This window comes from Fusarium solani (assembly GCF_023522795.1).
Source record: "Fusarium solani strain SB1 chromosome Unknown bctg00000002, whole genome shotgun sequence".
In the NCBI taxonomy this organism is placed as follows: Eukaryota; Fungi; Ascomycota; class Sordariomycetes; order Hypocreales; family Nectriaceae; genus Fusarium; species Fusarium solani.
The window spans coordinates 1,691,319-1,704,343 of NW_027072155.1; the positions used below are offsets into that span (position 1 = coordinate 1,691,319).

At 53.7% G+C, this 13,025-nt stretch overlaps 3 protein-coding genes across 3 annotated transcripts; 1 reads left to right on the forward strand and 2 right to left on the reverse strand.

Annotated features, from left to right (window-relative positions):
* Positions 1 to 1,394: 1,394 nt before the first annotated feature.
* On the reverse strand, positions 1,395 to 2,384 carry MRS44_004499 (uncharacterized protein; the record flags this gene model as incomplete). The annotated part of the gene is made up of 1 exon (XM_046283228.2): positions 1,395 to 2,384. One exon carries the CDS (start codon positions 2,382 to 2,384, stop codon positions 1,395 to 1,397), a length of 990 nt encoding a protein of 329 aa, XP_046136369.1.
* Positions 2,385 to 6,926: 4,542 nt separating this feature from the next.
* On the reverse strand, positions 6,927 to 7,320 carry MRS44_004500 (uncharacterized protein; the record flags this gene model as incomplete). The annotated part of the gene is made up of 2 exons (XM_065622225.1): positions 6,927 to 7,088; positions 7,135 to 7,320. The coding sequence occupies 2 exons, from the start codon at positions 7,318 to 7,320 to the stop codon at positions 6,927 to 6,929; spliced, it is 348 nt and encodes a 115-aa protein (XP_065478297.1).
* Positions 7,321 to 9,327: 2,007 nt separating this feature from the next.
* Positions 9,328 to 12,265, forward strand: MRS44_004501 (uncharacterized protein; the record flags this gene model as incomplete). Its single annotated transcript, XM_065622226.1, has 2 exons — positions 9,328 to 9,387; positions 9,455 to 12,265. The coding sequence occupies 2 exons, from the start codon at positions 9,328 to 9,330 to the stop codon at positions 12,263 to 12,265; spliced, it is 2,871 nt and encodes a 956-aa protein (XP_065478298.1).
* Positions 12,266 to 13,025: the final 760 nt, after the last annotated feature.

A 13,025-nucleotide genomic window follows, 5' to 3' on the forward strand; every position in this document is an offset into this window, starting at 1 on the left:
TGACAGATGATTTGCTGAGTGTGGACGGTTGTGCAGGTGCTTAGTATGTTGCTTTTATAAACCGATTAGTTATTGTCTTGATGGTGAAAAGGTAATTAGCATGCAGAATCAGAGCTTAATAGAAAGGTTGTTGATATTTAAACTTCGATATGACTTCGAGAGGTAGTTGTTCATGACAATGGCTGTTCAGTCTTTTGACATGTACCTTAGAATTTGACTGAACATTGTCATTGTTGAGCGTGAACAAGCCATCTCTTTCTTTGTCGGCTTTCTAGTACGTCCATTTGTCTTCAGCGCGCCCTTTATCTACCTTACAAGAGAGACTTGAGATCAAGCATGGAGCGTGAAGCGAAACCCAGATACGACAGGAATCACAGCCGTTGAAAGCCTGCATGCAATCAGCAAAGTTACAAGTTCTGAACAACGAACAACGGCCAATGCAAAGATTCCACTAGCATGTAAATAGCTCGCCCGTCAGTTACATAGCTAAACTCACCCGCCAGCTGCACTTGATGCACAGCCTCGGAACACAGTTGTGGAGGTTCTGAACAGCGAGAGGCAGCACTGATTTTCCAAGACGGACAGACACTCTCACAGAACTCGCTGCAGTTGTCTCTAGAAATTCACGAAGCGCGTGACACTCATAAACCCTAAAATCTCTACCACTCTTTTCTACTCGCGCATCTGAGAGCTGGTGGCGTCTCTTGCGCAAGACTTGCATTTCCATCATTAACCTTCTATGGCTGCCGTTATAGAGGCTTAAAATTGTCCGATTGGCTTTACTGTATGATTCTAACACATCCACGTGTATAACTGTGCTCTTTGTCGCTGTGGGTAATGGGCTCCTCAGACACGTCGTGATGCTCAACGTCGCCAACCCATCCATGTCCACACCAGCCACATCAAGTTTCTTTGTTGTTGGGAAGATCAACCCCATAAATGCGCCAAGGTGATACCATATATAGCAAGATATAAACAAAGGCCCTCAATCTCGGTATAATGTCAAAGGGACACAAAGGTAAGCATTTTAATCCGCCACAAGCTTCGTATCCACACCCTATACACAAGCCTTCTGAGCATCAAAGAGAAAGCCACTTCGGGAACAGTACCAACGGTCGATTTTCATTCTATTCTCGGTCTCAAGCAAAGCAAGAGACACGTTGTGATTAGTTCCCTCCCTCCTCTCCTCGTGGGCAAATATCTTTCCCCTTTGATGGTACATGGCACATCACCGCATCTGCGTACTCAGCCTCCTCATACAAGGGTAGAAACATGGCCAACACGAAAAATCAACTTGAAACAAGGGTTTGCATTTACTTCAATGACAAAATCAACTACATGAGAACAAACAGACTTGGAAACAACTCCCCCTCCTCTATCGCATCTTTCGGTCATTAGGGGCACTTGATAAGAGAGGAGTAAATGTACTCCCACGCTCTTTCAGCTTGTCCCATGACCAAGGACAGATACATCCCATCGAGAGACGCATCGAGCTCTCCCACGACTTTATAACCGTCGATGGGGGTGGTGAGCTCCCTTCGGTACTTGTTCATCACACCTACAGGACCTTCAAAGTTAAACCCATTAGTATCGCACGGAGATATCAACATCTCCACCTCCATTGGCTGCAGTTTGACCTTCATCTGGACGAAAAGGTCCTTTGGCCCATTGGGGAGGAAGGGATTGCGGGAGTGCACCATGTATTTACCCACCAACCCTGAGCTGGGGGCCGTCGCGTCCTGCTGTACGATCAAGTACGTCTCGTTCAGAGCTTCCACGTTCATACATGGCTCGAAGTATCCATGCAGGGCTTGGCTGATGAACCTACCTGCTTCGGTGCTCAGCAACATGCTTGCGTTGGGGTCTTTTTCCACCTTTTCCTGCCATGCCGTCTTGTCTTGTCGTGCCTCGGCCATGATGACGTCGCTTGACGATGGGGGTGAGCTTGGACAGAAGGCCTTTTTGTTGTCTGCCAGAAATTGGGAGAGATGCCCATATACTTGCCTTAGATAAGGATCTTGAGACACTTCTTGCCAGAAGCAACAGTGGTTAACGTTTTTGCCTTTGCCTTTGCCTTTGTTATGATTGGTACCGACCCAGCCATTGCTGTTCCAGTCGATTTTGGCATTGCTGTCCTTGCTATTGTTTTGGCCATTGTTGGTAAATTTACCATTCTGCTGGCAGTTGCCATTCTGCTGGTTACTGTCATTCTGCTGGTTCTGTTGGTTTTGTTGATTCTGCTGGTTCTTCTGGCTCTGATGATTCTGTTGGTTCTGCTGGCTCCCGTCATTCTGGTGGCCGTTGTCTCTGCCTCCTTTATGCCAGGGTTTCCGGCCTCTTCCTCTGCCGTTATAGCCGCCACGGTTTTCATGAGTCTTGGCCATCTTTACGATTCAGTGTTCAGTGATGGTGATGAAGTTGGGAAGGTGATGCAGGTTATTGGTCTCTGAAGCCGAAAAGGGAACTCGAGGTGAATCCCTCGACTCGTCAATCCTTAAGTATCTAAGCAGTGTACGTAGCTCATTGTTCAGAGTTCATTGTTCGAATACCATAATGAAGTGTGAATAGAGACCGATTGGACATGGTATAATCCTTTCTGTGTCGAGGTTCATTGTCCGTCCAAGGCTTGAACAACAGCGTACAAAGGATGATGGGTGGCTCAAACGACCAGCCACCAGAAAACTCAGACACCAGCTCATCCTCCGAGTTGCCCAAGTCTCGCGTAGGCTTCCATTCATATCTCGTATACGAACACAGTCAGGTATCGACATCGGAAAGGGGCATGACCAACCGGTGATCATCTGGGGCCCAGAACTGAACATGACGGACACAAGCTGATGCCATCGCTTTGATATGGCCTGGATATCATCAGCACCTCGTAAGCCGAGGTTTTCATGTCGAGTTGAGAATCAGAGTCTCCTCCCAAGTGTCTAATCCCCACCAAAAGGCTTGCTACGTTCCCCATGGATGGGCCAACCTCGAACGGCAACAGAACTGTCAAAAGGACTTTTCATCGCATGGTTATCGTAAAGGTATGGCAAAACCTTGTCGATTGAATGCCCTAGTATTTCGTCGTCTCCGTTGTCGGATCCTTTGGGAGGTAAAATCCAAAGAGGCGGGCGGGTTCGACGGGCAGGGGACAGCACCATGGGACAAAGGATCCACGAGAGAACGGAACTCGGCAACATGACACCTCACACAAATAACGAAAGGAACTGGCTCTGGCCGAAGGCGGACGGAAGCGAAGAAGCCGAGGTGGCATCACCTGGTATCTCGGGTCGGTTCATGAGGTGCTGAAGAAATGCGATTGGTGGTTGGACGACGGAAAAAGAGGAAACTGAGGAAAGGAAGCTGGAACACTGTCAGTACCAACTTGCGGTGAGAGTAACGCTTGAACAAGTTGAGTTATCGTCTTGTTCGAGGCTCCATCAAGGAAGGAGTCTCCAGAGTTCCGGCGGTTTAACCAACAGAGAGCGCGGTCAAGTCGCAACACCTCTTTGTCACGACACCTGAAGTCATAACACAGACCTCCAAAGCTGAAATTTGGCTCAGCCCTACAGTTTCGCATAAAAGAGAACTCGAATGCCTTTTCTGTCCTAGAGATCTGCCGAACGAGTGGGCAACACGGGGTTAAAGGGTTTGAGCCATATTGTTGGTGAAACCGGCCCGAGTCCGTGTCCTTAAGGGGGTTAACAAATATAGAAGCCCGAAGCGGGCCAAGAAAGAGGCGACCTTGATGATCATCTTGAGATGATAGCCCTGGAAGGCGCTCGCTCGCTCGCATGCCCAAAGCGAAGGCCCCATGAATCTATCTCTGCCCACGGTCGAACTCTCCCAGATCCATGACCCTTGCCCGGCCCTGCGGATGAGGCCAGGATGAATAAGAGGTAGAAACGAAATCCACCACTCAGCTGGGCACGGACAAGGACAAATGGAAGATTCCACATTTCACTGCCACCTCCTAGGGGTCCCAAAAGAGAAAAGGAAGCCGCGTGCTTCAGGTGTCCAGCGCTCGATGTAGCATCACCTCCGCCCATGGACCAACAGAGGAAGGCACCGGAACCCAGATGCAGGTACCCGGTCCTGGCCGACTAGCAGGCACAAGGCTGGCAGGCTGGGCCATCGTCGGCCGCAGGAGTTGTTCATAGGCCGTGGTCCGGTTCCCCTGTCGGGGGATGCTAGGTACGGCATCTCGCCACGGCCATGTCCCCACGAGGGGTTCGGCAAACGCAGACGGAAAAACATGGCACCAACGTCCAAGGAGAAATAATTTGACGGACAAGTCGTTGGCCGAGTCAAGCTTGCTCGCTGAAATCCTTCCGTAGCTCTGCAGCCTTGGCCATGAGAAAACAACGCCGGCAGCCAACATGTCGGGCATTTTTGTGCATGAAACGGCCGGGCAACCACCAAAGAAGACACTTCTGGGCCGACGATCAGTGGGGAAGGCTGAGGCAAGGGAACCTGGCACGAGAAAAGGAGGAATCGGAGGCCTGGAAGTCGATCGACCAGGACGGTTAATCAATCGCCCAAGCGTCTGGCGATGAACGTGCCACAGGACATGTCAAGAGGGCAGAATTCGATGCCTGTCTCCCAAGGTTACCTGCGAGTGAACCAACATACGCACGCGAATCTTAAAAAACGTACGACCATGTTTGATTGCAAATGTGCACTTAGCAGTTGATTGAGGCCCGCTCTGCGACAGGACGCAAGACAAAAGTGCATCGGATTGACTCGTAGTCTCGACGTAGAAACGTTGCTTCACCGTTCAAAAGTAAAAAGAGGGTCGCAGCTTGGGTGGATGGCGTCGGTCGGTAGGTAACACGGCCATGACAGATCAAATCGCGGGTTTCAGCAAAAGCCGCCATCACCGCAACTCGAAACGCGATAGAGCCAGAAAAAGAAGACACTGGGGAGCACCCTTGCGTCCTTGATCTTTATGGCTAGTGTCGCCTGGGATCCCCTCGGCGAGCCAAGAAAGTCCCCGGTCATGAACAGCTTCGTCAGGGGTAGCACATCCCATCATGGCTCGACCTGCGAGAGAACAACCCCTGACAGAAAATACGACAAACCCCGGAAGCGGCGGGAATGGCGACGTTCCGTGATTGACATGTTTTTCCGTCTCAGGCCGTCTCTGAGACTCCAGCCGGGACAGCACTTGGACCAATTCGCAGCACCGTAATTCACCGTCCAACAAGTGGGGGATGATGATGTGCTTCTAGAAGCCCTTTCAAAACAAGCGACGCAAGAGGCGCAAAATGGGTCCGACGGCGCGCGGAGACAACGGCGAACCATCGTTGACGGACGCCAAAACAATGGCGTGAGCAAGCCACAGGGAGCTGTCTTTCGGTAAGCTCGAGCGTCACTGGAGTAGAAGCGGGCTAGTGTTCAGGCGTCTAGTCAACAGTAACAGTTCGTACCTGAACCATAGTGACGTTGACAAAGTGCCTGCTTCCGAGAGGCTGCGGCGTAAAAACTCTGTGAACAAAACGGGAAATTAAACAAGGAACCGTGGACTCCGGTCTACCAAACAAGTGTGGTGGAGGGCCATTCCGATTCGGCCGTCGCCAGATTCAGGTGAGGGAACCGTGTTTTGGTGGAATCGGTGACGGACGGACTCGAGGTTTCATACCGAACGACTGTGCTTTTTTGTTTCAACTGTTGCTGTATTTGGTTGAAACATTTTGGCGAGAGAGGTTTGGCGAGTAAGCATGCAATCAAGGTTGATGTGAAGGATCCTTGACAGCCGTCGATGCGGCCCGTCATTCATATCACAAACGAGTGTGTTGAAGGCCTCTCGATAATCTTCACCCAGCGTCGGCGTCTCTATGTCGGAAATTATGCTTAAATCATGCGGTGCAAGTTCTTTAACTGTGGCCGACTCTTCATATCCTATCATTCTGATCTTGTCCCGCAAAGGCGGTTGCTGTTGAGATGCTGGCGGTTAACTCTGATCTTCATCACCTACCCGGGACTTGGGAGCAACGGCCAATGCGCGCTGATCCATCCGTAAATGGAGAGATCTCATCGAGTGATTCCTAGAATAAGCACAAGTAAAACCAGCCCGGATGTTTCATAGGGCCTGACCCTTGCCATGTCTTTTTTTGAGACCCTTCAGTGTCCAATATGGCTTTGTTCAGGATCCATTGGTGAGCTTTGAGGGCGGCAAGGCTGGACCCTTTGCTGCTCTGTCTCAGATCGGGTCACTGACTGAGTTGTGATTGGCTGCCCTGATGTTGAAACAACCAGGGGCAGCCTGTCCTGAGACAACTCCAGCGTCAAACGACGCCACGCGATGGTAGCGCGGGCTGGGTGCTAAAAATGAACATCCACCAAGACGGAGGATTCAAGAGAAAGAAGAAAACTGGGGAAGTCATGGACGTGGGCGCCATATTTTTGCCTTTCCTGGTTCCGACAGCTATGACAAAGGCGGAATTGTCGATGGCAGAGACGGCAGAGGGACCTTTGCTTGTGCTCAGCGCTGAGGCCAGCCGCCTGTCTCAGTTATCGTTGCTCGAGCGTTGTCTGGTATCCGTCCGTCCTGGACGGAGTACGGAGTATCCGCCAGCGAGTTGATCTGAAGTCAAGAAGTGCCAGTGCCAAGCAATCAAGATGCCCAGGGAATTCCGCGTATGACGGCATTGGAAAACAAAACCACCAGATTGGAAAGTTACGAGCTAGAACAAATCGACAAATCCGGAGATGATGTTTCTTCGACGCGAGATTGGCTTCTTGCTCGGTGTTGCGAAGCCATCACCTGCAGAACGTGAGGGCCATGTCACGGAACCCCATCGGTCAGGCGATGCGAATGTCAGGGCGGCCCCATGCCAAGCGTGCTGTCTCTGGCCGATGTCTCCCACGGACCTTGGCCACGCTTGAATCCCTGACGGCCACGAACGTTTATTCATGATCAATGGCTGGTTGTACGCTCAATCCTGGAGCGGGACGGTGGCAACGGTGGGAGGGTGGAGTGGCCCTATCTCGGGCGTTGAATCGGCCTCGGTACGATGCTGCAAAACGGGGAAAGCGTGGAAGTTGAGCATCCTGGAACAATTCTTTGGTGCCTTCCAACGGGCGTCGGCTGCATGAATCTGTGCAATTTCTCGAGGTAGCATCCCGTGACGGATTTGTACTGACGTTGCTGTAGATTGCATGGGTGAACATACCATGGTATTTCCGGAGGCCATTCGTAGATCCGCCGACGGCAGTGAGGATCAACCACATGGCACGGAGGCGAGTGTATTTTTGGTGCTTATGCGGATGCTGTGTTTCTGACTCGAGCCTACCCGGCACTGACAACGTTGTGCTGGCGATAGAAGCCATGATTTGTTTGCGCAGGATCAAGGAAGAAGCAAAAGGACATCCCTACTGTGATGGATAAATCCTGTGGCATTGGACGTTGAGGTTGTAGTGGCGGCCTCCATTTTGGCCACTAAAAATTGGTTCCCTTCCATTAGCACCTTCCCTCTGCAAGTCATGCCCGCTGCTGCTACTTTCCGCGGATAGACGTCCAATGCCTTCAGTTGGTGGCTTTCTGGGGAAAGAGCCACCAGAGACATTCTCCTACAGGGGCCAAACCGCCACAGGAAGAACTTGCTCCCTCCCATTATGACCCCTTGACTGATGCATCCGCTCCTCCACCGACCTCACTGGCTCCCGCAAAGACACCCCCAAACCTCGAGCCGCCAGGGCTCCATCGAAGCGCTGCAAGTCTATTGGTGGGCGCATCGCCCGTGGTATCCGTACCTGCAGATGCTGCTGGAGGGGCATCAACGGAGCCCCACCACCCACCAAAAGGAGGTGCTTAACGCTCTCTGATAAGGTGGCGAAGCGTTTCAACGATCAGGTTGCACTTGGCCGTACGCGGAGCTCAATGGAACATCAACAGGCCCCAGCAACGGCAGCGGCGGTATGAGAAAGCATGCTGGCTTCAGGAGGCAAAACGCCGGGCAACAACAACTGGCGGTGGGTTTCTCCTATCACGATCCAGCCGGCTGGAGATATGCACTGACTGTCTCGCCTTGTGCTCGCCTTGTGCTTTGTGGCCTCACATCTCCAGCTCGTCTACCATCACCGCAACGCCGTCGTCGGTGAAAGCCCACAAGTTGAGGACAAAGCGCAAGCCTCTCGCTTTGTCTCTGATTCGCCGCACATCAGCTCGCTTCTTTGTCGACGATCTGCCCTTTGGCGTCTAGTCGACAGATCTAGCGAGCCGTCATTGCTCAACAACTGCCCCGCAGCGCTGCTGATAGACGCCCGCCCCGCGACATTCAGCATCAAAGACACCAAAACGCTGTGTTAACAGCTCATGCGGCTGATCCAAAGTTAGCACATCGGAGCTTTCAACAAAAATATGCATAATCTTGTCCGACTCGGGAATAGTCACATCTCTTGACACACATAGACAACGCAGGATGGATGGACCATGGATGCACAACGCGGCAATGCACAATTGGGCATCTGATAGGGTACACAATGGCATAAACAAAATATGTCAACGGATCCAAGTCTGGGCTGCGAAGAAGAAAGGGGATGCCTCCTTACCCATGGCCAGGCACAGGCATCACATTGGCCGCTGTCGATTTTCCCGTGCTCATGGTGCCAGCACGCTCGGCCATCAGTCCATCCAGCCTTCAGGGCCACATTGGTGCCCTGGTCTCGGCAGCAAGAAAGCCCCCTGGATGCGCTCTGGCAGGGCTTCTACAAATCGTTTGGCTTCGCCTAGCCCGCTGTCGGATACCCTTGTCAGCGGGGCCTCGCCCAGGTCCCAGATCCCTGCACGGTGACCCTGGTTCCTTGTTCCTGGAGCCGCCCTCTGGACTACGAACCGCTTGGCCAACACCACCTCACCGGAGAGCTTGGACGGTGGATGGACCGCTGCACTGCTCAGGAGCCTCACGAGCCCTCTTGTCTCCTCCAGCCGTGCTCAACCTGACCCAGACGCACACCAGGGGTTTCCATCGTCGGTGCCTTCTCCACCAGCCATGGATGGCCGAGGGGCGCATCCTTGGCACCAGATGCCGGGCTGGCCGGCCTTTGTGCTCTGCAGTCAGTCTCCCACTTCTTCTCGTCTGGATGTATGGACTGCATCTTGGGTATATAGTAGCTTCGCATGCCCTCCCATCTCTGGCTTTTCCTCTTGCTTCATCACCACCTTCATCTTTTCTTTTTTCCTTTACTCTAAGCAAATATCTCTTTTCCTTTCTGGTGTCAAAGTCATTCGTTTCCTTTGGCCCACACGTCTCTTAATTACATTCTCACTATCAACTATCTGCACTCATTCGCTACTACCAACTAGTTTTACAACAAATTCTTCGACAACCATTCACAATGAAGGCTACCTTCGCCCTCCTGGCAGTTGCTGCCAGCCTTGGCGAGGTTTCCGCTACCGTGAGTATCCCTGCTCTCTACAGAGCCTCATCTCATCTTATCGGATCGAATACTTACACATCTCTAGTGGGGTAACTGGAAGGAAGCCCCCAAGTACTCTCCCCCTCGTGCCGTTGACAACAAGTGTGACGACAAGCAGAAGGGTGGCTGGTCTTGGGGTGACCTCGACGTCGGCCGTTTCGATAAGTACAACGACTGGGACTTCAGCGGCTGGACCTGCGGAGAAGACAAGTCGAAGCGTGATCTTAGCGGCCGTACGTTCGGAAAGACCATTTTCGGAGAGTGTGGCTCCTCCAAGGAGTCTGCTCCCTCTTTCGGCTGCAACAGCGGCAGCTGCGGTGGTGGATATGACAAGTTCTCTGTGAAGAAGTTCCACGTCAAGCCCGAGTTTGACTGCCGCCTCGAGTTCCACTACGAGATGCCTGACGGCTCCAACTGCAAGCACCAGTCCGACTGCTCCAAGGACGGTACCGATGTCTACAACTCTCAGTGTGGTGGTGCCAAGAAGGTCCACATCGTCTACCCCAAGCAGCCCAACAAGCCCAAGGAGAAGTGCCGTGTCGAGATCCCCCAGATCGACTTCGACTGCGACAAGCCCGAGAAGCCCGTTTGCACCAAGTGCCAGCAGACCAAGACCTTCCCCTACGGTGACAACACCAAGACTTTCCCTGGTGGCGACCACACCAAGACCTTCCCCTACGGTGACAACACCAAGACTTTCCCTGGTGGCGACCACACCAAGACCTTCCCCTACGGCGACAACACCAAGACCTTCCCTGCTGGTGAGGAGACCACCACTGTTCCCAGCGGCGAGGAGACCACTTCTTTCCCCGGCGGTGAGGCTACCACCAGCGTCCCTGTTGGTGAGGAGACTACCACTGTCCCCAGCGGCGAGGAGACCACCACCTTCCCCGGTGAGGAGTCCCAGACCGTTCCCACTGGCGGCGAGAACACCCAGACCTACCCCAACGGCGAGCAGACCACCAGCTTCCCCGGAGCTGAGGAGACCACTAGCTTCCCCGGCGGTCAGGGCACCACCAGCGTCCCTGAGGGTGAGGAGACTACCACTGTTCCCACTGGCGAGGAGACCAAGACTGTTCCTAGCGGCGAGGAGTCCCAGACCTCTCCCATCAGCGAGCAGACCACCAGCTACCCTGGCGGCGAGGAGACCACCAAGACCTTCCCCTACGGTGAGGAGACTACCATTGTCACCACCTTCGACAGCACCTCCACCATCTACACCACTGAGATCACCACTGTCACCTCTTGCGGCCCTGAGGTCCCTGACTGCCCCGCTACTCATGGTACTCCCGTCATCGTGACCCAGACCGTTCCCCTGACCACCACCATCTGCCCCGTCACTGAGACCCGCGTCGAGACCAACCCTCCTGCTGGTGAGACCGTCCCCGCTACTCAGCCTGAGGGCCAGAAGACCACCACTGCTCAGTCCCCTGGTGAGACCCAGTCCGTTCCTGAGGGTGAGGGTTCCCAGACTGTCCCCACTGGTGAGGAGACCGTCCCCGCTACCCAGCCTGAGGCCGGCAAGACCACCACTGCTCAGTCCCCTGGTGAGACCCAGTCTGTCCCTGAGGGTGAGGAGGAGACCTCTTCCGTCATCACCACCACCTACGACAGCACCTCCACCGTCTACACCACTGAGGTCAAGACCATCACCTCCTGCGGCCCTGAGGTCACCAACTGCCCCGTCACTGCTGGTACTCCCGCTGTTGTCACTGAGACCATTGCTGTTTCCACCACCATCTGCCCCGTCACCGAGACCCTGACTGGCTCCAAGCCCAGCGGCACCAAGCCCGCCAACGGTGGTGACAAGCCCAGCTACACCAAGCCTGCCAACGGCGGTGACAAGACCACTGAGGGCTCTTCCCCTGAGGCCACCACCGATGTCCCTGAGGAGGAGACCACTGTTGTCACCACCTACGACAGCACCTCCACCGTCTACAGCACCAACGTCAAGACCATCACCTCTTGCGGCCCCGAGGTCACCAACTGCCCCGTCACTGCTGGTACTCCCGCTGTTGTCACTGAGACCGTCGCTGTCTCCACCACCATCTGCCCTGTCACCGAGACCCAGACCCACAAGTCTCCCAAGCCTACTGGTTCCAAGCCCAGCGGCGACAAGCCCTCGACTGAGAAGCCCGAGACTCCCAAGGATGGCTACAACGTTCCTGACGTTGTCCCCAGCTGCCTGAACACCTTCATTCAGTACCTTGAGAACTGTGAGGACAACACCGATGCTGCCTGCTACTGCCCTGACAAGTCCTTCGTCGACAACGTCTTCCAGTGCCTGTACGCCCACGCTGACAACGACGACATCGTCGCTGAGGCCGTCTCCTTCTTCCAGGGCATCTGCGCTCCCTACGCTGAGCAGAACCCCGTCATTGCCACTGGTGCTGACGCCGTCACTGAGCACATCACTGTCACTGGCACCACCATCATCACCTCTGCTCACTACACCACCGTTGTTGTTGCCACCACTGTCACTGAGCCTTGCGTCTCCCAGGGCACCACCATTGAGGGCAGCAGCACCGTCAAGACCATCGAGACTGAGATCGTTGTCCCCGAGGTTGGCTTCACCTCCGGCCCCGCTGGCAACGGCCCCATCCCCGCTGCTCCCACTGCTCCCGCCACCGCTCCCGTCACTGCCCCCGAGGCTGGCGCCACTGGCTCTCCTGCCTACCCCGCCAACCCCGAGGCTCCCGCTGCTGGCGAGACTCTCATCACCAACAAGCCCGTCGCTGGCACTGGTGGTGTCCCCGTTCCCACTTCGGCTCCCGGAAACGTCCCCGTGACTGCTGGTGCCGCTCGCAACGGCATGGGCATCGCCGCTGCCATCCTGGCTGTCGCCATTGCCCTGTAAGGGTCTTGACGAGCACTGCACATAAGCTTTGTTTTCCTTGTTATCTATAGATTGGGTCTTGGTACCTGAGGCGGAACATGTATGTCACTTGTATATCCCGCATCCCGAGACCGCTCAAGCTTCCAGGGAAGCCCCCAAGCGCGCTCATCAACATGTATCATTCTTACGATCCTTACGAAAAATATGCATTGGTGTGGAACGTTGGAACTTACCCGACCCCCTGACGCTTGCCGTCGGGGTCGAAAATCACTGACATAAAAACAAAAAAAAGAGCACGGGAAGTTACCGGCCGAGCCGACATGCATATAGACGCATATATACCCGCTGGCTGGTTTGTGTAATCTTAATATTGACTGATTTTTCTCTTTTCAATCAACTCCGATGCTCAATATCTGTGTCCCTGTGATGTCTAAGCTGCAATTGCATTGCTTTGTGAATGTTAAACATGAATTGGCCCTTTCTGCTCGCTCTTGACCTTTAAACTGGTCCTCTCTTTGGTCTTTGACCTCCATTCGGCCTTAAACTCTTCCCTTTGCAGTATCCACTGATGTTAGAGGTGGACTGACTCTACTCCTGTGCCTTGACACTAATACCGTTGCTATTGGGATAGACCTTACAAGTCGACGCACCTATTCAATGGTCTTGCCAACATAGGGCGCACAAGGTAACTGTGTCGAGTTGTATAGTATACAGAGTTTGTCCATCTTTGCTTATTTCCCCTCGTAGACTGTGGAGAACTCATCTTCATCTTACAAGTCGT